The sequence below is a fragment of the Camelus bactrianus genome, chromosome 11 (genome assembly GCF_048773025.1).
Source record: "Camelus bactrianus isolate YW-2024 breed Bactrian camel chromosome 11, ASM4877302v1, whole genome shotgun sequence".
Lineage (NCBI taxonomy): Eukaryota > Metazoa > Chordata > Mammalia > Artiodactyla > Camelidae > Camelus > Camelus bactrianus.
In genome coordinates, this window is record NC_133549.1 from 33,821,334 (window position 1) to 33,845,932 (window position 24,599).

General features: G+C 45.1%; 1 protein-coding gene across 4 annotated transcripts in view; it reads right to left on the reverse strand.

The window, feature by feature from the left end:
* The window catches only part of RBM20 (RNA binding motif protein 20), a 180,832-nt gene that overhangs the window by 97,726 nt on the left and 58,507 nt on the right, over positions 1-24,599 (reverse strand). Inside the window, exon 1 of one of the 4 annotated variants that reach the window (XM_074373647.1) lies at positions 3,553-3,769. The exons of the other annotated variants lie outside the window; for them this stretch is intronic. Within the exon in view, the coding sequence (XP_074229748.1) occupies positions 3,553-3,566 (14 nt within the window). The 5' untranslated portion in view covers positions 3,567-3,769. Of the gene's footprint in view, positions 1-3,552; positions 3,770-24,599 lie in introns of those variants that run through there. 4 annotated transcript variants of the gene reach the window in all.

Here is a 24,599-nt window from a genome sequence, read left to right on the forward strand (position 1 = left end):
CCCATCCCCTGGCTTACTCCTCTTCATCCTTCAAATCTCAGCTAGTGTCGATTCTTTAGGGAACCCTTCCCTTAGGTACCACTCCTTCTCTGAGCCCAGATCCATTTCCCATGTCCCTGCTTCTCTCCTCTTTAACACTTCTCTCTGTTGCAATTACACCTCCTCATCTTGGTGTTTGATTAATGTCTGCACCAGAGCAGAAACCACATCTTTTCATTACCATATTCTAATGTCTTGCACAGTGCCCAGCACATGAATGAATGAATGAATGAATGCAAGCATGCATGACCACAGAGAGTCTAGTAATAGGCAAGATCTGGTCCTATAGCCCCTACTAAGACTCCCAAAGACCCAGCAAGTCTACCACCTGGCACAAAAGCGTACATATGTTCTCCAAAAGGCATGTACAAAAATGGTCGTGACAGCATTACCTATAATAGCCAGAAACTACAACAACCTAAATATCTATGAACAGTAAAATTAAATAGACTGTGCTATGCTCATTTAATGGAATACTATATTGCAGTGAAAATTAACAAAGGATCATTACTTGCTACAATGAGATGAATGGCACAGACATAACAGTGAGTAAAAGAAAGACACAAAAGAGAACACCCTGTATAATTTCAATTCTGTGAAATTCAAAATCAGACAAACTAACAACCTTTGGAGAGGAGGATGGACTGGAAGGGGACAAAGGGGTTCTGGGGTGCTGGTAACATTCTGTTTCTTGACTTGCAAATGGGTTTTTAGGGATGTGTTCAGTGCATGTAGAGCCATCGAATGTTCACTTACTATTTCTGGAGGTATGTGATACTTTAGTGAAAAGCTTACTGGAAAAGAAGGAAGGACAACTCCTTCATTAGCTGGTACTGGATCTCCACAAGCCAAGAGGGGTGTCTCAGCGGTTTAGGAGCACAGCCTCAGGGCTGCTGGTATGTTTCCGTGCTCCCAGCTCACGCAGGCACTTGTAGCCACCGTGCTCCTCTCTGCTTCTGTCATCTGGATTGGCTCTTCCTTTTTTTTCCTTTTTAAAGATTGGGGTAAATGTTTAAACCTGCTCTCCCAAGAAACACAGACTAGAAACAAGATTATTTGTTGAGCAACCTAATCCAAAAATGTAAGAAATTTAATGCAAAGAATAAAACACAACACTTTCTTCTACACAGCTGTAAATGTGTTGACAAACACACACAGTGTGTGATTGGGAGAGGAGCAAGTAATGGAATTCAGTGTGAACTGGGAGTATTTTGTGCAAACCAGATTGTAGAGAAGTAAGCAAGTGACAGAACGTAATTTGGGAAGATGGACTTTCATCTCGTTAATTTTTATAAAAAATGCATTATGATCTTCTTGGTTTAAGCAACTTCTTCCCAAGGCCTATGGTTATGAAGAAGTTGTGACTTTGTAATCCTAAATGCATGTTATTTAGTATTTGCTGCCAAAAGATTGAGTTTCATCGTCTCTGGGTCTGAAAGTGTGAATGTTTTGTGCAAATGCATTTGTGCTCTGAGGCAGACCAGCTGCCACCGGGAAGGGACAGGTCTGCCCACTGCCCTATTTATCAGCAGTCAGGACAAAAGGGCAGGAAATAATGTTTCTTCATAGCTGTGGTATTGTGATTTATAACAAATATTTATTTGGTCTTCACCCTGTTCCTGGCACAGAGCTCCTAAAACTCTGAGAATTTCCCGTGCTGACAGTGATAAAGGTGTCTTTTGTTACACTAATGAGGTGACTTTTGGTGGACTGCACAAACGGATGGAAACTAGTTGCCAGGAGAACCAGCCATGTGATTGGAGGGTTGGGACCTCCCGGGAGGGGAGAGGGGCTGGAGGCTGAATCGATCACCACGGCCAACAATTAAATCAATCAGGCCTACGTTATGAAGCCTCCTTAAAAATCCAAAAAGGACAGGGTTTGGAGAGCTTCCAGGCTGGAGATTCACGGAGAGCACAGCCTGGAGAGGGCATGGCAGCCCCTCACCCTTTCTCCATAACTTGCACTATGCATCTCTTCCATCTGGTTGTTTCTTGTATAATAAACCAGTGATACAGTAAGATGTTTCTCTCAGTTCTGTGAGCCATGCTAGGAAATTAAAAGAACCTAAGGAGGGGGTTGGTGAAACCATCCATCTATAGCTGGTCAGTCAGAAGCACAGGTGACAACCTGGCCTCTGAAGGTGGGGGGCAGGGTGAGGGGACAGTCTTTTGGGACTAAGCCCTTCACCGGTGGTATCTGACACTGTCTCCAAGTCATAGTGTCAGAACTGAGTTGAATTATAAAACACCCAGCTGGTGCCAGAGAACCACACACACACACACACACACACATTGTGCAGAATCTTTAATATCTTAAGCTTGTGGTTAACTCCTAAGCCTTTCACTCCTTGGGCTGAATGCTCAAGCCATAAAACTGGCGATGTCGGGCAAATATTCTAAACTACTAAGATGCATGTTAATTAGCAACTTTGCTTACATACGTTTTGTTTGTGGGGCAGTGTCCTGGGTTCTGTGAGTGGTAGCAGGTGTTTAACTAAAAGCTATGAAATCTAGAGATGATGGCAGACTAGTGGGGCAGAAAGGCACTCTCCTGCCCTGAATAGTTATTTTTTTATCAAAACAAAGACTCATATACCTTCTACCCAGCAATCCTACTTACAGAGATGCATCTTTCCAGGGGACTCGTACATGCATGTAACGATACATGTGTCAGGATGCCTCCTGTGGCACCGTCAGTAACAGCAAACTATTAGAAACAACCCAGATCAAAAGGGACTGTGCAAGTAAATCATGGTAATTCATACAGTGGAATAAGATTCAAATAAGACAAGAGCACAAGGGTGGTTTTCTACGTGTTCACAGGCAATAATCTCTTCAGAGATACATTATTAAAACAAGTTCAATAAGTCAGCTAAATAGTGTGCATGTGTTCCTTTTTGCATAAAAAAAGAGATTTATTTAAGTTGGGAATATCTCTGGAAAGAGACCCAAGAAACTGAAGAGGGGAAAAAAAAATAAAAAAGAATGTTTCCGAAAGAAGAGAGATTTACTGATTATTATATATACCTTTATACCATTTGCATTTTTATCATGTGCATGAAATTTTTTCAAATAATAAATTTAGTTTTATTCACTGAAAAAATATACATACAGAAAACAGAAACTTAATTTTTTCGCTAATCCATATGAGCCAAGTAACAGCATAGAAACACAGCTTACGAGGAGGTATCAAAACAAAAGTTTGAACCAAGTGGTGTTATTTGAACTATTTGGGGATGACTCCACCAGCAAGTCAGCAGTGAGGAGGAGCCAGACAGATAAGACAAAATGAGACACCCTTCTCCCAGAAAAATGATACTAAATCTCTGAAATGTTTTCTCTCTTTGGTCAGCCTGTGAAAGAGTTTAATCCACTTTCCCTCCTGGCCTCAGATATCTTGGTGTGATTATTATATTTATTAAATATTAAATAGACATTTCTCTAGGGACAGTTAAGATCACACCTTTAAAGCCAGATGGGCTCAGGTTAAAATCCTGACTTGGCCACTTACTTGCCATGTGTCATCGGGCAGATAACCGTTTCTGTCTCCTCATCTGTAAAATGCAGAGTAACACTTCCTCATAGGGTCCACGGTGATGGTTAAATGAGGTCCTGCAGGTAAACTTGCTTAGCCCACCGTTAGCACTCAGTGCGTAGGGAGCGGTCATCACCACATTTCCCCATCTGCCTCTCGCTGAACCAGCCGCCCCTGAGGATAGTGGCAATCAAAATGGAAGCGTGTTAATGAAAAAAGGGAAAGAATGAATCTAATGAATGTGGTATATTCTCAAGTATACTGAAAAGACAAGACACCACACAAGCTGATTAGTTGAAGTCACAGGTGAGACCACTCTTTTGATAGAGCACTCCAGAAGGGAAAACCAAATTACTGAGTATAAATTACAGCCATCACCTTGCCTTAATAATCTTCAACATGAGAGAGAAGGTAGCTGAATGAGCAGCTCTTGTTCATTCTGCAAAGTCACGGGCATCAGAGAGCTGGAAAGTGCTGAGTCACGAAAGTCTGGGCAAAGTGTAGCCAGAACAAAGCCAATATTTCTTGGGCTAAATTGAAACCCCAGATAAGACCCCCAGGGACCAAGGCACCATGACATTAATCAAGGCGCACACACCAAAGAACTTGCCGTGCACAGGCAACTCTATTCATGGTAACCACAGATCATAGCATTGGCCTCCTCTGTGTTCTCTGGAGAGCATTCGTCCAGAGGTAGCCTCCTCCAAAAGACACACACTTGGGTAGATATTTGGAAGCCATACGGACAATCCTCTCATCTGTACACCTGGCTCTGTGCTTCATGGTTTCATGCCATAGTTCTGCTCGTCCCTACACAAGAAGCATCCCCAGAAAAGGGCGAGGGAGGTGGGGGTGTCGCTGATTCTGCCCTAGAAGAAATGTTAGGGTGGGACAAGGATGGTCAGGACTGAGACACCATGAACCAAGCTCTGGAGCTAGAAGGGTGGAAAGAGGTCCCATGAGTGACTTCAAAAAGAACTCCATTTGCCAGCAGGGCATTGTTTGTCAACAGTGCATCATTTTGGAGCCTTACCAGTGATACAGGAGACATGGGGGTCTCAGGCAAGCCCCTGGGATGCATCCTGTCAAGTGAGGGTCCTTGGCTTTGTGCGGGATAGAATTCAAGAGTGAGCCACAGTAGAGTGAAGGTAGATTTATTCAGAGAGATACACACTCCATAGACAAGGCCAGACAAGGCCATCTCTGAAGGTCAGAGAGGCCACAAGGCATTACAATTAAAGTAGATGCACACTCCACAGACAGAACATGGGCCGTCTCAGAAAGCAAGAGGGAGCCTCCACGAGGTGTAGGGGTGGTAGTTTTTATGGGCTCAGTAACTTCATATGCTAACAAGTGGGAGGATTATCCTAACTACTTTGGGGAAGGGGCTGGGGATTCCCAGAAATTGGGCCATAACTCACTTTCTGACTTTTTATGGTTAGCCTCAGAACCTTCATGGCCCCTGCAGGTGTGTCATTTGTCATGCTAATATATTACAGTGAGCCCATAATGAGGCTCAAGGTCTACTGGAAGTTGCATCTTCTGCCATCTAGGTGCTAACTGCTGTGTCATTCTTCTGTTTGTGCCCTGCCCCCTTCCCTCCTGTCTTATCAGCTTCCCTCTTGCTTTTTTTTTAAGTGCTGATGATGTAAAGACAGAGACAGGAAGGGAGCAAAGAATCTTGACCAAGGTAGGACGTCCAGCAGGGATCTTGGTATCCATAAGAATTGATTCCATAAAGACTGACAAAAAAGAAAGGAGGTTTTCTGAGTCTGGTGAGCAGCCCTGATAATACAGGTAACTGAGATTGGTCATTACTGACTTCAGGCCAAATTCTGCTGCCTGAGAAGGTGTCCCTAGGGTTTCCTGGGGCCTATTATGGGGAACTAGGCACTGGGGGCTGAGTGCTGCTGGTGGTTCCAGGGGTCAGCAGAGTCAGAGGTTTTCAGCAAAGTTCTCAATTCTCCTACACTCAGAAGGCCAAACCAGGTCCTCACCCTTAATACCATCTCAGTCTTCTCAGGGCAAGAAAAAAAGTGAGCTTCCCCACAGATTTATGCTCTGGAATCCAACAATGGGGTGTCAGTGACCAGCAAGGACAGTGTCAGTGATTCACACTCAGCCCAGAAGGCCCCACAGCCCCAGGATGGAAAAACTGGAGTTTGGGAAAGGAAAGAAATTTCGGGATTGATTTCAGAACCTACCAAAGAATGACCCCCAATTCTTGAGGACAAAAGTGAACTGAACGTGCCCTTGAAAACCTGGTGTTACCTTTGTTAGAAGTCAGGGTCAGTGGGGTAAGTGACACTGCTTATACCTGATGGAGAAATGAAAGCTTCCCACAAATTCTTAAAAGAAATCTGAGAGAGGAAACTAAGGGCAGAGATGTCTGTCAACATGAGCAATATTTCTTGCAGAAGAAAGCACAAAGGAATCTGGAAAGAAATACGACTAACAGTGGGTTAGGGAAAGAAAGGTGATGCTAACTTCTCAAACAACACTGGGAAGGGAAGAGCAGAGAGAAGAGGAAAAGGCAGCGATAACAACCAATAAAAAAATAAGCAAACAAAGTTGCAATATAGAAATACTGGAGGCTGCTACATAAAAGAAAATCCTTGGAGAAAAGGCAGAAGCGGTGGGGGGGGCACCATCAGAATCAGAAATAAAGTGTGCTCATTATCACATCAAAAGTGGCAGTATTTTGAGACATACTGTCCTTTCAGGAAAAAATAGGTGGGAAGATTAAGGAGACAAGAAATGGGTCTAGATGTGATGAACTGATCTTCGTGTGAGATGAATAGGCATCTAACGCCAAGTGTAATGGGTGAGAATTCACTGGGTGAGAAAAGACCAGATTTATACCCTGAATCTTACATTCTGCAAACTCAGCTGAAGAGAACACTCTACTCAGTATAAAAACTGAGAAAAATTCCTGCAGAAGGGCCAAACCCTAAGGAAGTAATGTGAGGTGGACAAATAAAGATAACTTTTGCCTTTGGAAGCCACTTTTACCATAAAGATTTCTATCTTCATTAGCACATTCTCAGCAAATTCTGAGGTGAACCAGCCTAGATAGCAAAACAAAGGGGGAAAAATACTACCTGCAAACGTGTGAGATAAAGGGCTGCTGAAATATTGTTTTAAGGATCAGAGTGACAGCACATATAAAAATGACAGAATTGTAACTAAAACAGATTTATGAATTCAGTAAAAAAAAGGGTGGATTCCTGGAGTGTTCAGAGATATGGGATATGACAGAGGAAATCTGTGGCCTGGGGAACAAGTGTAAGGTAATACAGAGAGGCCATCACTGCTCTGGCTGAAATTCCAAACATGGTTTCAATTCCCTCCCCACCCCACCACTGCACTCATCCCATCCTTTTGTTGTTAACCGAGAAATCAAATGAGATACCCCCCTCCTTCCTTCTTTCATTCCCTCCAGGAAAAGAAATAAAGCAGGGAGATTAGCAGCTTCGTTGCTTGCTTGTTTGTTTTGTGTTTGAGTCTGAGGACAGGCATGGAGGAGGGGAGAGGAGAGGAGGAAGGAGCCTGGCTGTTTTCCAACAGAGATAATAACCAGCTCCCGAATATGAGAACTGGCCTCACACAGAGTAACGAAGGGATGACCTTCCATACTAAGCAAGGATAAAACAAAACAGTTTCACACCTAAAACTACCTTGGTCATTGAATGAAACACTGGAATACTTGGAAACAGCTCAACGTCAAGCACGTATGTTACACGAACAGAAAGAACAGCTCTAGCATCCTGGTTTATCGGGACAGTATCCCACACGCCCACACGAAGCAGGATGGGCGGGGGGATTGGCACTTGAAATGCAAGTGTGGGGAGGAAGGAAGAAACTAAAAAGGATGCCTTCTTTCTCCTTTCCTCCTGTTTGCCTGCCTGCCAGCCTCTTTCGCGCGATTCTGCCCTTGCATTGTTGTTAAATAGCAAAAGGAGAGAAGAAAGAGAAAGAAGGAACTGAGCACAGGGTCCCAGAGCTCTTGGTCCTGGCTCAGGAAAGACCGGAGAGGGAGCTCTCCACCCCACCTGATAAACTTTGGAGAGGAGGATATGCTGACATGGCCCGAGGGCCAGCATGGGTGGGGCAATCTGCCCATTTTACAGATGAAGTCCTAACAGCTTAGACCTTATTCAAGGCACAGAATTACCAGCACAGCCAGAAGGGAACCCCACCCTGTCTGAATCCAAAGTCTGCCCAGCACTGTCTCCCCCTCCCAGGCTGGAGAAGGTCCGCTCAAGACCGGGACGGTGTTCTTTCTGCCAGAGGACTTGCAGAAGGGGTGGGGGTGTTACAGAGTCAGACACCCAGGGAAGGGAATCGGGTGGACAAGACAGGATTAATGAGGTTAAAACTGGGAGCCTACCACGTGGATGTTCTTAAATCTTAGCCGCAGAGGCTTTGCCTGGAGGCTGCTATGTTAATGCACAAGCGAGAGGCAGCCAGTCCTAGGAAACCATGTCCAACGTGGTCCAAGCAACCACCTAGCTGCTGCCTCCCATCCAGGGCGCCGCTCCTCCCAGGCAGCACGCAGAGCTAAGAGCCAGCACAGACGAGCACCTGGCACTTAGCACTCCTCGAAAAGGAAAGGAAATGACAACATTCCCCAGAGAGAGGAGGTCAGCGAGCATTCCAACATCCAACACGGGGCACAGAGGTGTGTAGGCCCCCTGGGGCTGTGGGCACTGCAGCCAGGGCAGCAAGGCCAGTGTCTCCAAAGTGGGAACCCAGCCCTGAAGGCAGGAAGAGACCTCAGCCCCACTCGCTATTACGATTATAAGGCATGTAGTGCATCATGCTGGATCTGGGAGATCACATCCCAGTTTCCACCCTCGAGGGGCTCAGGGCCCAGGAGAGACAGATATTAATCAAATTGTCGAAGAAAGGTGAAACTATGACTGGATTAGGCTTCAAAGGAAAGCATGAAATGGGGTGGGGGCTGAGCATCCACGGGGGCAGAGTTGGGCTGAGAAGGAGATGCAGGGCTTCCCAGGAGAGAGGAGAGGCCAGTGCCAGGAGCTGAAGGCAGAGACTAGCTGAAGGCTAAAAGGTGGGAGGTTTGGAAGCAACAAGTATGGTTTTATCATTTATTTAGCTAATTATTTGGCAATTATCTAAAAAGAAGGAATGATTCACCATGAACTACCTTCTTTATATTCGAGGAATTTTCTCATTCTGAATTCCTTACACACCTAGCAAAATGGTTTACATGTTACATGTTACAGTAGCAGAGTAACAGTGCAAAGTTGGGACTAATACTCCACATCAGCTGCCAGTATTATGAGCCCCCCCTTTACTGCTTGATCTCACGTGATTCTGACAACGATCCTACAGGGAAAGGGAACAGTGAAGGAATCTGCCCAAGATCACGGAGACTGGATGTGGCGGGGACCAGATCCGAACCCAGGTGGGTCTGGTCCAAGGCTGAGAACATAAACCAGAGCGGCATGGCCCCGGGGAGCAACAGAGGGAGCTGACAGATACCTAGGACTGCCACTCTTATCAGTCCTGAGTCCTGGCAACTCAGCAAGCCACCTATGACGTCACTGTCTCACCTGTAAAACCAGAATAATAACACCTATCTACCCATCTTATCAAGTTGTTGTGAGGCTAAAACAAGCACAGGCGAACCTGAGAGGTTCAAAGCACCATATGGACAAGAGGCCTTATTATCTGCAAAAACATACCCCACATTAACTTCAAACAGGCAAGGTGAGTGATCCCCTCCCAAGACAACAAACATAATTAAAGAGAAGGGAGAAAGAAGGACAATGGAGGCCACACTCTTTCCCCTTGACCCTGGAGCATAAAAATGAGAGCTAAGAGCAATTCCCTGAAGTCTACTGCATACCAGGCACTGGGTCTGTGTAGCAAAAAATCCATCTTCACAGAAAGAGGTCTGGCCTTTGCCTTGCTCTTGGTTCTGGGAGGTGATCCAAAGCCCTCGGACTGTCCTGCCTGATAAGAGTGTCTGTTTACCTGGGCGCCTAGGGCCACACCGGACAGTCTAACGATGTGATTTATGTGGGCGCTCTGAGCCACGTGGTATCAGCCTGACCTCCAGACGGGCTGGAGACTGAGGTCAGCTGCGCAGGGCACCTGACTGTGTCTGCAGTGGGAAAGGACAATCAGGAGCTCCATGCATAGAATTCTCCTAGACTCGGCCCTGTGTACCTCTTCCCTGGGCTCATTTTAATCTGTATTCTTTCTTCCAATAAGTTTTTTAAGTCTTTCCTAATGAATTATAGCACCTGAGGGTGATCATGGAAACCACTGAATTTGCCGTCGGTATTAGAAGTGATGATGGTCTTGGGGACACTCAGACTTGCAACTGGTGTCAGAGTGAGGGTAGGATAGCACAGGGAACTATACTCAACATCTCGTAATAACCTTTAATGAAAAAGAATGTGAAAATGAATATATGTATGTATATGCATGACTGGGACATTGTGCTGTGCACCAAAAACTGACACATTGTAACTGGCTGTATGTACTTCAATAAAAATAAATAAATACATAAATAAATAAAGTGTTGTAGGCAACAACAACAAGTGAGGGTAAGGTCTCGGGGACCCTGAACTTCACAGTCCCTCCACTTTGTCATTTAATCCCCACATAAACCAAGGAAGTAGGTGTTATTATTCCCACCTCACAGACAAGGGGACTGAGTAGCCGAGGGAGGCCATCACTTGCCCATGATCCCATATCCAGGTGGGGAACCTGGGGCTGATCACTAAGCCACAGCACCAGTGAAACTCTCACCCAGGCACGCGTGGTCCTGCCACCATCTGCCAGACCACATCTTAGTCCACCCAGAGAGATGCGGACCAGTGAATAGAGGGCCTCATTTTGAATAGCAGGCTGTGCAGTGGGTGGATAAGGGGAGATCTCAGAAAGTGCTTTAGTAGGAAAAAAAAATACTATGCCATATATAGATGCCGGGTGGTACTGTGACCTTACCATTCCAACCTCGAGACATGCCACCTAGGACAGAGATATCACAGCAGCCCTGAAACCCAAACCTCAGCCCTTTCATGGTCAGAGTCACACCAGCCCTGAGGACTAGGAGCCCCAGCAGCAGTGATGCAATGTCTCCCAGGACAGGACATTCCACCAGGAGGCCGGTCGAGGGGCTGCGTCAGGGGAGCAGAGAGGAGGGTGCGCAAGAGAGGACTCCGGCAGGAGGGGGCAGACGGGGCAGCCAAAGGTGGCACCGCCGCCTGCCAGCACGGGGAGGGGCAGGAAGGAGGCTGCACACGCAGCAGATTTCCCCCCAGCACCAAGACCAAGCTGTGCCTGTCAATCCTGCCTCTGCCTCTCAGGAAGCCTGGCGTGGCCAATGCCGTCCTACGCACATGCCACCGCAGCTCTGTGCCACAGCATCAGGTTTACAAGAGCAGTGGATTTAACACTGTCACCCACAAAACAGCTCTGTGGGCTCTGTAGCCCCCAAAATACACAACCAAATAGGATATCATACCTGAAATCCAGATTTATGTGCTTTGTTTGAATATTTTTTAAAGGTGTGCTCCTATGCCACTGTTTTCTGTTTTATTTTATACAAGTAAACCAGAACAGGAGAAAAGTCTGGTCAACCACATTACCTTGTTTTTCCTTTCTCCTTGGGGTTCAAGAATCTAAATAATCCCTAGTCATAAGGAACATTTAGCAAATGATTTTTTTAAGGAGAAAAGTTTTTGACATAGAAATGACTGAGAAGCAGTATTCTTAATAATAGTAATATGAATTACCATCTGGGATTTTAAAAACACCGTTTAGGTGATAAGCTCTGAAACAGGTGTTATGACCAGCTGCCATGGGAGTCCATGGATGGGTTTCAGGATGTCCATAAAAACCATGAAATTGAAATTGTCTGCAAAATCATATGGGTGTGCGCCCCAGAGTAATTCTTCTGCGGTGAAAGTCCAAAGCTTTCATCAGCTCTTTAAAGGGATCTCTGACCCCAACATGTTAGAGCTACAAGCACAGTCAGGGCTGGCACAATCTCATTTACTCTCAAGACATCCCTGTAAATTAAACTGGGGGAGAATGATTATCCTGCTGAGCAGGAGGGAAAGGGCAGTGAGGGGCCAAGTTCACGAGGCGTGCCTGTCACTTTATCAGCAGCTCACTATCACAGTGCACCTTATAGAAACGCCATGGTCCACAGATGTTTGTCCAACCCAAAGACTTAAAACTTGAGGATGGAGACTGGGCCTCAGTCCCTGAACACCCAGCACATGCTAAGTGTGTGATCAAGGTCCGATGGGTCAGGTTCCTGGGGTGGGATTCCAGGTACCACCATCGTAAACCGGTGCCCGCAGTCAGTGCCTGATAAATATTTTTCTGTGATAATGAGGATCCTGTCTTCCTTGCCTGCTATTCTCACTCCTCAGATGATTCACACGCAGCAAAAATATCTGCTTTGGCTACAAAAAAAGAATGTCAGCTCTCTCGGTCTCAAAGTGCCAGACTGCCGGCAGGGCGAGAGAATGACCCAGCACACTGGCAGCTGCAGGGACGTCACTGGGCATTGCACCGCAACTGTCTGGGACGAAAAGCCCAGGATTCAGTGGAAGAACACTGGGCAGTCTGAATACTGACCCTTCGCTCCACTCACAACTATAAAGTGAGTCAGTGATCCAGTGACCCCCTCTTCTGCCCCAGAAACAGAGCTGAGGACACCCTGAGGAAGCCCTCCCGCAGGGCAGCCCAGAAGCATTTCACACTCTCCCTCCTTCAACAAAGAGGTGGCAACCGGCTGTAAAGCCACCTCAGTGCTGCAGCTCCCAGCTTTGAGCAATTTCAACTGGAACAGCCTGCAACCCGTGGGAACAGAGGTTGTACTGGCAGGAACCGGGAGGGGCTGCCAGCAGATATGCAATTTCCCTCTGGGTATGAAAATGTTCCAGAATGAGACAGTGGTGATAGATGTGCAATTCAGTGAATACACACATGCGCGCGCGCACACACACACACACACACACACACACACACAAACCGAGAGAATGTCAAGCTTCAAGAGGGTGAATTTCACAGCATGTGACTTACATACCTCAGTAGAGTTGTTATTAAGCATAGGGTACCCACCTCCTACCTCACAGGGTTGCTGGGTCTATTATGTGAGTCTGTTGCAGTGTCGCCCCTGGAACCCAGGCCCTGGGACTCCTCTGTGAACAGTGCTTGAGGTGGCTTTCCTCTGGTGATAACAGGATTGATTCTGGGACAGGATCTGAGATTGCAGGTGGTGACCAAAAAAAGACACTAGCTTTGTATGTAATGTTTTAATTAAAATCTTAAAAGCAGAATGTATTCACATATGACCTGTGTAATTAAAACTTAATTTTTCAAATGCCTGCTATCATGCTTGAAATAACTTTTTCCATTAATCATGTCAAATCATCTGACCAAACAACCATTTAAACACTAATAGCAACTAAGAGAAGAAACGCTGCCTTCAAAAGAATCATTTCTAATACAATTAACTTCATTATGCCAAACTACAACTGACAGTCCTTCTCCCAGAAAATTAACCAAAGGTCAGAGGTTGGGGGGAGAGGCAGGGCCCAATGGGGAGCCCCCCCTTCCCTGACTGGGAGGGGAGGTGAGACTCTGCCCCGGCAAGCCTCATTCCGCGACATCTGAGGTCTCAGGATGTACAGGGCACTGGAGCTATAGGTGCCATGGGTTGGGGAGCTCTGGAATAAATCACCGTGATCTGCTTATCACACCTATTTTTAGGTCTTTGTTTTATAGCTTGGTGAACTGAGTTGGTGTGGGGAGAGCCAAAAGCCGGCTACATTAAGGTGTCTCCTGAGAAGCAGGAAGACGCTTTCACAAGCAAAACTGGAGTCGGAAGCCACAGGGCATTTTTGAAGATGACACCAATTAGGGAGGTTGCTGAAGAGCTGGCTGATAAGCCCTTCGGTCATGTGCAAACGCATGGTCTGTGCAGCGATGATTTACTGCTGGGAGGACTCTGCCTGGATGGATCCAAACATGGGTAGACACACGCAAACACTGAGCTCTCCTTTCCTGGCTGGGCTTACCTGAGCCCAGAGCCCATGGGAAACAGCATTCCCACAGCCTTCATCCCCAAGCTGACCGATGAGAAGGCAGCCAGGGTTCCAACAGCAGGCTCAGCCCTCATCAGGAAGAGTCCAGGTGGGACATTTCTACATTCTTCAACAAACAGGTGAGGGACTTGAATATGGCAGGTATTTCTCTGGGTACTAGAGATTCGTTCAACAGGAAATAAAATCTCTCTTTTCAAGGACGTTACATACCAGTACAGAAAAATCGATAAATGTGTAACATATTGGGCATTGTTAAGAGCTAAGAGAAAAACTGAAAAAGGAAAAAGGGTCTCAGGAGAAGGGAACAGCTGAGCAGGTGCTGCATGAAAGCAGGGGCAGGAGCTCTGCAGGCATCCGGAAACACAGGGCTCTGGACAGCAAGTGCAAAGGCCCTGGGGCAGTGGAGGAAGAACAAGACATCCAGGGGCAAAGTGTCAGAGAGAGGACAGGAATGAAAGAGGACCCAAGGGTAAAAACCCAAGACCTCCAGGTTCTATTCTGAGTCACACAGGGAGGGTCTGGAGGGTTTGGAGCAGAAGAAGGAGGTGACTGGACTTGCATCTCGAAGGGCCACTTTGGCTGTGTGGGAGAGCAGACCTCTGAGGGTGAAGGTGAGGAGGACACTGCAGTGTCCAAGTGAGAGGCCATGGTGGCCTGGCCCCGGCAGTGGCAGAGGAGGTGGTGAGAAGTGGTAGATTCTGAGTGTGTTTTCAGGTAAAGCTGATGGGAGCTGCTGATGGATTGGATGTGGACAGTGAGAAAGATGAAAGTCCCAAAGGACTTTAAGGCTTTGGGTCTGAGAATATGTTCGAGTCTCAAAGTTACGGTGCAAACTGTGGACTAAGATAGCAGATATGAGAGGAGTTTTGCTCTTCCAGGACAGCAAGTGAGGTCCAAGGCACTTCCTGAAAGCGTTCAGTCACCTGCTGGTGGAAGGACAGACACCAGATTCCCAAACACTGTGCCCAAACTCCCTGGCATCAAAGATACAGCCCTGACGACACAACTCAGAGGAAGCAGGCTCTGATGCAGTGCTTGGAGAGGGAGGCAGCTGGAGGGGAGGCAGGACCCTCACACACGTTAGCTCACTCAGTCCTCAGGAGGTACATATATCTTCATTTAGAGATGGAGAAAACAAGATGAAGATAACAATGCTGGCTGAAAAAGCTAACGTTTAAAAAACACTCACAGGAGAAACCCTTTATGATCTGGGATAGGAAAGGCTTTCCCAAACAAGACGCAAACCCCAGAAGCCATAAAGAAAAAGAGTGACAAATTTGAATTCATAAAAATGTACAATGTTTGCCTGATCAAAGATAAACAAAGATGAGGGGAGGGTATAGCTCAGTGGTAGAGCGCATGCTTAGCATGCACAAAGTCCTGGGCTCAAGCCCCAGTACCTCCATTCAAAAATAGTAATAAATGAACAAATAAACTATTTATCTCCCCCCCCAAAAAAAAAAACTAAACAAAAATTAAATTAAATTTAAAAAAAGATAAAGACAAAACCTAAAACTACATACACCCAAGAAACAGAAACAAAAATAAAATCAAACCCACTGGTAAACAAACCTAATACCCAGGAGAAAATATTTATAACACCAGTAGCATGGGGTTATCTGTGACACGCAAAAAATTTATTCAAATCAATAAGAAAAAGACAAAGAACTGCATTTTTAAGAAGTAAAAACTATGAGTATCAACTAACACACAAGAGAAATTCAGGACCCCTGTGAAAGAACGCTCATCTCACCAGCATTCAGAGGAACACACGTGAACAGGGACCTGGTGTTTTCACTCTGGGGACTAGGAAAACTAAAGGGCCCTCACCTCGGTGCCGGGGAGCGGGGGGACACTCTACTCTGAGTCGTCAGTCCGGCCTTTTCGGAACATGATTTGGCAGAATCTATCAAAATGTTTCATGTGTATGCCCTACAACTCAGCCATCCTAGAAGGCTCTACCTACAGACATATCTCCACATGCCTACAAGAAAACACATCAGATCGTGCACTGCAGGAGTGCTGCAACAGCAAGAAAAAGGCATGACAATGACAACCAAATGTCCAGCAACACGGCCATGCCATCAAATACAATGAATTCTTTAAAAGAAGAATGAAGTAGAACTATACGACAGTAGCATTAAAGATTTAAAAAAAAAAAAAACAACTAAAAAATTACAGACCAAAATACATGTTACTTTAGATGTTAAAAAAATAAAACACAAATATAAATATGTGTGTGTATACATAGACGTGGATGTAAATGCAAAGAAAAAAAGCTGTAAGTATATACCCCAAACTGTCCCAGCAGTCAGACCTCTGGGGAGGGGATTTATATTGGACAGGGGTGGGGAAGGACGAGCCTTCCACTTATTACACAGGGCTTCTAAGGAAACACTAAGCTGTCCGAATGTCTCTGGTTATGAATTCATATACTGCTTATAAATTTTTTTTTAAAAAACTAGAGGATGATGATACTTATTCAAACTCTTTTAATTGCACATAATAGGGATGCAACCCAAAGTCACTGAAATAAAAAAAAAGGAAGTGATGGTTCCCAGACTTGGGCAGCTGGGGGTGGCACTGACCCCAGGCCCCACTGCACGCAGGGGCTGAGACAATGTGGCCAAACCTCTGTCTCCTGCCCCAGTTCTCACTCTGCTCATCTGGGTTTCTCATCCTTCTCAAGGGGTATCACCACATGGCAGACAAGAGGGCTGCCTGAAGCCCCAGACACACATCCTCTCTGCAGAGCAGCCCTAGTGCAAAAGGAACTGTTTTTCTCCATTGATCAGTCCCAGGGGAAACATTCTTGGCGGTCACTTGACACTGGAGCACAGCGGAATACTCTGGGTCACCTGCCCATGCCAGCGAGTAAGGAAGGCCCCCCACCTTCCAGAGTCCGTGATTGACAGCCCCACTAGGACCATGTGGAATGGGAGACAAATGTCCCCAAGGGAATGTGAGGAAGAGGACAGTGTGACAGGTAGACCAAGAAACAGACAGCACAATCCACCACAGACCAGCAATGAACAAGATCTGAAATTACCGCCCAGTGTCGCACAGCTGGTCAATGGCCAGGGGACGCCAATTTCAATAAGCCTTGTGTCTGTGAAGGGGATGCTGGGGGCCTGTCATCCAAGAACTTAAGTAAACCCATCACATTCCTTAAAGCCCCCTCGACATTATCATCCCTAGAACAAAATGAAATATGCACAGCATTTTGCTGGAGAAAGGGAAGCAAAGGGCTAGAGAGGGCAGCAGAATATTTACAAGCTATGAGGAAAAAAGATGAGATGGGTCCCAAAAGTAATTCAAAAGAATAGGAAAGTATGGGGGTGTAGTGAATTAAACGTGAAGACTGTTCCTACAGACCACCTTTACCAGCTTCATCATTTAATACACACTGTGTTTTGCACTGTGGAAGCAGCCGTGTAAAGAAAATAGAACAGGCATATCACCGCTGTGTCCCCGGAAGCTTGCACTGAAGATGGTCACACTGATGCAAGTGACCATCACGGGATACACAGACAAGATAAACGTGACATCAATACAGCCAACTTTTCTTTATATAGAGGCATAAGGAAGAAAGCTCAGTTAACAGATAATTTAATAAACAGGCACAGCTGTCAATTCAAATTTTCCATATTGTTTAATCCTTTCACTCCCACACTCCAGCCATTTCTACAACAAATATTTGCTTACTCAAGTACCCACTGCCTTCTGAAACCCTGATCACTCTTGTGCCTCATTCTATGTTACAGTATCATCTACATCTTGCATTACCGAATCAACCAGTTTACCCCAATCCCAAACCACACTCTTTCAATGGTAGACAATGCATGTTTTAAATTATGTTGGCTGCGGCATAATTAAGACTGTGTTCACCCAGGTCTGGAGAGCAAGAGAAGCCAGCATTCTGGTGCTCAGGGGTGGGGTCACCACTGCAGTGCTTGCTCCTGTCCCATGGTAGGAAATGAGGTCAAACCTTGCCTTGGACCGAGGAATCTGGGCCTGCTCTAATCACCCGCATCTCTGTTAGTGGGAAAGGAAAAGACAGACACAGTCACACAGAGGATGCTAAACTACTTATTACTGGTCTTTTCCAAGCTGGGCAACCAACAATATGCACTTCATTCTTCTTGTTTATGTCCCACCCCTTCTGCAAACGAAAAATGTTAGACTTCCAGAGACAGCTTTGCTTCAAGTCAGTGAGAGAACCGAGAACGTAATGAAAGCCTGTATACAGAAGCTGGTGCTCACCCATATCCGGTTCTCTCCCTCAGGCACACAGGAGGATGACACTTCTGGCTCCCCCTATAGTGGGTGAGTCCATGTGATTAGTTCTGGCCAATGGGCTGCAAGTAGCAGTGATGCCACCTCCAGCAGAAGCACTTAGTTGCTGGTGTGAGACCCTTCAGTACTCACGTCCTGTCTCAGGTACCAAGAAGACCATGTTCCAGGTAGTGAAGCTATGAGGCGGCTAAGTCTCTGTCATCCTGGGACCCTGAGGGACAGTATGGAGCAATCCCTCCTATCTACATAGGTCACAGGAATGAGTGAAAAGTAAATTTTCATCATATTATTTCATAGCCTCTGGGATTTTGTGGCCATAGCATAAGTCCATTATGACTTAACAAAAAGTTCTCAGTCTAGTGGAAGGCTGAGATATGTACACAAGTAAGTGAAATAACAAGAAAGGAAGGCTGATGCTGGCCCAGCCCATCAAAGGTCCTGGAAGGACGTCTGGAGGAGTGAATACATGACTAACATAAAAGTGGTGTAGACAGTGATGATGCGACGCTAAGATAGGAAACATCCACTTCTATTTGGGAGTTAACCAGTAAAGATGATGGAGCAGAGGAAATGTAAATTTATTTTTTTAACATTTTTTATTGATTTATAATCATTTTACAATGTTGTGTCAAATTCCAGTGTTCAGCACAATTTTTCAGTTATTCATGGACATATACACACTCATTGTCACATTTTTTTCTCTGTGAGTTATCATAACATTTTGTGTATATTTCCCTGTGCTATATATACAGTGTAGTCTATTCTACAATTTTGAAATCCCAGTCTATCCCTTCCCACCCTCCACCCCCCTGGTAACCACAAGTCTGTATTCTCTGTCTGTGAGTCTATTTCTGTCCTGTATTTACGCTTTGTTTTTGTTTGTTTGTTTGTTTTTGTTTTTGTTTTTTAGATTCCACATATGAGCGATCTCATATGGTATTTTTCTTTCTCTTTCTGGCTTACTTCACTTAGAATGACATTCTCCAGGAGCATCCATGTTGCTGCAAATGGCATTAGGGTGTCGGTTTTTATGGCTGAGTAGTATTCCATTGTATAAATATACCACTGCTTCTTTATCCAGTCACCTGTTGATGGACATTTAGGCTGTTTCCATGTTTTGGCTATTGTAAATAGTGCTGCTATGAACATTGGGGTGCAGGTGTCATCCTGAAGTAGATTTCCTTCTGGATACAAGCCCAGGAGTGGGATTCCTGGGTCATATGGTAAGTCTATTCCTAGCCTTTTGAGGAATCTCCACACTGTTTTCCATAGTGGCTGCACCAAACTGCATTCCCACCAGCAGTGTAGGAGGGTTCCCCTTTCTCCACAGGCTCTCCAGCATTTGTCATTTGTGGATTTTTGAATGACGGCCATTCTGACTGGTGTGAGGTGATACCTCATTGTAGTTTTGATTTGCATTTCTCTGATAATTAGTGATATTGAGCATTTTTTCATGTGCTTTTTGATCATTTGTATGTCTTCCTTGGAGAATTGCTTGTTTAGGTCTTCTGCCCATTTTTGGATTGGGTTATTTATTTTTTTCTTATTGAGTCGTATGAGCTGCTTATATATTCTGGAGATCAAGCCTTTGTCGGTTTCACTTGCAAAAATTTTCTCCCATTCCGTAGGTTTTCTTCTTGTTTTACTTCTGGTTTCCTTTGCTGTGCAGAAGCTTGTAAGTTTCATCAGGTCCCATTTGTTTATTCTTGCTTTTATTTCTTCTAGGAGAAAATTTTTGAAATGTATGTCAGATAATGTTTTGCCTATGTTTTCCTCTAGGAGGTTTATTGTATCTTGTCTTATGTTTAAGTCTTTAATCCATTTTGAGTTGATTTTTGTATATGGTGTAAGGGAGTGTTCTAGCTTCATTGTTTTACATGCTGCTGTCCAGTTTTCCCAACACCATTTGCTGAAGAGACTGTCTTTATTCCAATGTATATTCTTGCCTCCTTTGTCAAAGATGAGTTGACCAAAAGTTTGTGGGTTCATTTCTGGGCTCTCTATTCTGTTCCATTGGTCTATATGTCTGTTTTGGTACCAATACCATGCTGTCTTGATGACTGTAGCTCTATAGTATTGTCTGAAGTCTGGGAGAGTTATTCCTCCAGCCTCTTTCTTTCTCTTTAGTAATGCTTTGGCAATTCTAGGTCTTTGATGGTTCCATATGAATTTTATTATGATTTTTTCTAGTTCTGTGAAATATGTCCTGGGTAATTGGATAGGGATTGCATTAAATCTGTAGATTGCCTTGGGCAGTGTGACCATTTTAACAATATTGATTCTTCCAATCCAAGAGCATGGAATATCTTTCCATTTTTTAAAGTCTTCTTTAATTTCCTTCATCAATGGTTTATAGTTTTCTGTGTATAATTCTTTCACCTCCTTGGTTAGACATATTCCCGGATATTTTATTACTTTGGGTGCTATTTTAAAGGGGATTGTTTCTTTACTTTCTTCTGTTGATTTATCGTTGGTGTAAAGAAATGCAACTGATTTTTGAACGTTAATTTTGTAACCTGCTACCTTGCTGAATTCTTCAATCAGCTCTAGTAGCTTTTGTGTGGACCTTTTAGGGTTTTCTATATATAGTAACATGTCATCAGCATATAATGACACTTTTACCTCTTCTTTTCCAATTTGGATCCCTTTTATTTCTTTCTCTTGCCTGACTGCTGTGGCTAGGACTTCCAGGACTATGTTGAATAGGAGTGGTGATAGTGGGCATCCTTGTCTTGTCCCAGATTTTAGTGGGAAGCTTTTGAGTTTTTCACCGTTGAGTACTATGCTGGCTGTAGGTTTGTCATATATAGCTTTTATTATGTTGAGATATGTTCCCTCTATACCCACTTTGGCAAGAGTTTTTATCATAAATGGGTGTTGAATTTTATCAAATGCTTTTTCTGCATCGATTGAGATGATTATGTGGTTTTTGTCCTTTCTCTTGTTGATGTGATGTATTACACTGATTGATTTGCGTATGTTGAACCAGCCTTGTGTCCCTGGGATGAACCCCACGTGGTCATGATGTATAATCTTTTTTATGTGTTGTTGGATTCTATTTGCTAAAATTTTGGTGAGGATTTTGGCGTCTATGTTCGTCAGTGATATTGGCCTATAATTCTCTTTTTTTGTAGTGTCTTTGCCTGGTTTTGGTATCAGGGTGATGGTGGCTTCATAGAATGGGTTTGGGAGTATTCCCTCCTTTTCAATCGTCTGGAAGAGTTTGAGAAGGACTGGTATGAGTTCTTCTTTGTATGTTTGGTAGAATTCCCCGGTGAAGCCGTCTGGTCCTGGACTTTTATTTGTAGGGAGGTTTTTAATTGCTATTTCTATTTCCTTTCTAGTGATCGGATTGTTCAAGTGTTCAGATTCTTCTTGATTCAGTTTTGGTGGACAGTATGTTTCCAGAAACTTGTCCATCTCCTGTAGGTTATCCAGTTTGGTTCCATATAGTTTTTCGTAATATTCTCGTATGATATTCTGTATTTCTATTTTGTTTGTTGTAATTTCTCCATTTTCCTTTCTTATTTTGCTAATTTGTGCTCTCTCTTTTTTCTTCTTTGTGAGTTTGGCCAGAGGTTTGTCGATTTTATTTACTTTTTCAAAAAACCAGCTTTTGGTTTGGTTAATTTTTTCTATGGTCTTGTTAATCTCTATTGTATTTAATTCCTCTCAGGAAATGTAAATATTAACACAACTACTGAAAAAAACTGCTGGATTATGGATTTTTTTTTAAGTTCATCATTTTTAAGTTCATCATCCCCACAAGATGACTAACACTTTTCCTCTGAGCCATCCCTCTACCAAGAACTTTAGGACTACATGATAATCCAAGCTGGGGAGCCCCGCCCTGAGCTGCTGGGTCTCCATCTGGGCCACCTAATGGAGAATAATTCTTCCCCCTTCTCACTGAGAAGTCTGTTGGAAGATGGACCATGTCGTCCTTCCTCAAGAATTCCACGGGGCTGGGGACCACTGGGAGGACTCCCCAGCCTGGCACTCTATGTGCTGCTCCCACTGGTGGCTCCCATTGGTCACAGGCCACCCACAGCTCCCAGTGGCTATTCTCGCTCTCTGGGGGTTGCAGGTCTTTCTGACAGTGGCCAGCAACCACTCTCATCAGCAGGTCACTCAACTATCCTGGAGGCAAAACTTCTGGCTCTCAAAGAAAGTGACCTTCTAGGTGTGCCTTGGGTTGGCCCCTCTTGGGGTCCTCAATGTCTTGCTCAGCCAGCAGCTCCCAGGACAGCTAGCCCAGCATGCCCACAAGCACTGCAAAGCACAACTTCAAACAAGACTGTCCTCAGCCAGCCTTTTTAGTTGGAGGAATGGTACAGGAGACATCTGCCAACAAGCTCCTCTTTTACAAAATCTTTCCACTGCCCTCCAAAGACTTAAGATACAGTTACATTTCTAGCTGCCCAAAATGGGCAAGACCCAGGCTTATGAGCCTTTTGAATCAGGGAACACTCTATCTCCCTTAAGAGGAGATATCTCCTACTATTCCTCAATCCCAAGTGTGCCAAGGCTCAAGGGTCAACTCAGTGGGTTTGGTTGAAGTCTACATTCTTCTTCCCGCACCCCATCTGCAGGAATGAGATCACCTCTGAGACCAACCTCAGACACAGACCTGCTCAACCCAGGACCTCACCACAGATGGGTAAGCTTCATCCTAGGATATTCCTGGGTTATGGTTCTGCAAGACACACATCTTCTAGGGATTAAGAAAACAGCAAAATATCATCAATCTTCACGAGCAAGTATTTCTTACTGTTCCCAACCAGTCAACGACAACCCAGAGACAGCCCTTTGGAAAATGCACTGGCACAGGAATAAGGAACCCTAGGTTCTGGTTCCACACTTACCGCTCAATAGCTGGGAAACCTGAAAAAAATGACTACATCCCTAAGCCTCAGTTTCTTGACCTGTAAACTGGGGTTAGACCTGCTTTCCCTACCTCAGGGAACAGTTGTGAGCATTAAATTGATGAATGTGAAACCCCCACTTCTCGCCCTGTGCCAGGAGCCCAGAGCAGGTAGCAGTTCCTGACGAAGCAGACGTCCAACTGGGAAGCCAGTCGCTGGGGTGTCCAGTCTCCACAAGAGACTTTGGGAAGAGAAACCGGGGAGAGAAAAGGGACCAGCCTCTTTTCAAGAAAACTGCACTCCCCAAATGTGAGCTTCTCTCTCTCTCCTCAGCCCTCTCCATGTTGGGGGTGAGGGGCTCCGGTGGGGCTGAGGGTCCGATTGGGAGGGTGAGGACTGAAGGAGGAGAACGGCTCTCAGGAGGCCCAGTGGGGCAGCCCCGGTATTCAGTTATCCTCTAAACCTAGAGCTGGAGGTGCTGTAAAAGGGGATAAAAACAGTATTTGCCTCGTGGGGTTGTTGAGAGGATTAAATGAGCGAACACGGGGGCTGCCTAGGCCAGTGCCGGGCACACGCAGTCCAGATAGACGTGTCTGCATCACTGTTGTTATAACTGGAGTCTTGGCTACGTTTCTAGATTACTGGGGAATATTCCGCTCAGTTTGACCATCAACCTGTCATGCCAAAAACTACCTCACATTCAAAGCGCAATGTTCAACATGGTCACAGCCCAACTCTTGGTATCTGTTTTCACTCATCAGCACAAATGTTAACGCAAGACATGGCAGGTGCTAAGGGTCCAACACTGTGGTAAGAGATGGGTTGAATTCCGTGGTTTTCACACTTCCTGCTTTTTAGCAATGAACTCTTTCTTCACATGAAACAGTGGAAAACTAAAACATAAAATGCGGATATGACTGACAGAGTTCTGGGAGACGTAAGGGTAGGGGGGACATAGAGGGGACCCTCACCCTATCCTGCCCCTTTGCAGCAGTCACTGGGGCTCCAGGGGACACAAGTTAAAAAAATAAACTGGTTGAATAAATTGAACATTACACTCTCTTAACCTCAAATGAGTTTCCATTCTGTTCTACTTGGAGCCTTACAATATTTGAAATTATAATTTATCTTTAAATTTATATTTCAGATCTGCCAGAGTCTCTGACCAAAGCATTTCTGCCCACAGACAGAAAAATAAAAGGTGACCCCCCTACCCCGCCCAGCGTCAGGGCAGAACTTCCCTTCAGCAGAGGGACTGGGCAGAGGCTGGGCAGAGGCTGGCTGGAGTGGGGCTTGTCCCGGACTGGCCTGGTGCTGGTCCAGTGCGCCCTGCACGCCTGCAGGGTTGCCCTCTTGGAGGCAGGCGTCCAGCAGGACACCAGGGTCACCCCCTAGTTCCTTTACTCTCCACCCGGCATTTAATTCCTGGCTATTTCACAAGCAGCAGGAGGGCTTTAGCGGTGCCACCGTGCACAGCAGCGGGGTGAGATGTCAACAAGAGTTTTGAGGCCAAAGCTGTTTATCTCACACTGAACCTGACCTCACATCAGAAGGACAGCCCTGTCCTGGTTCAAAGGCCAGCTGCAGCTTTGGCCAAAAGCAACTCATTTCTGAACTGCTGTTGAAGGGTGAGAGGAGCATTTTAAACAAGGAAAACATAAACAAATCTATAGTTGATATATATACATAACACAAACACACCACACAAAGAAAAACAACGAAATACAACATTGACAGCCAAGGACTTAAAATGAAATAAGAT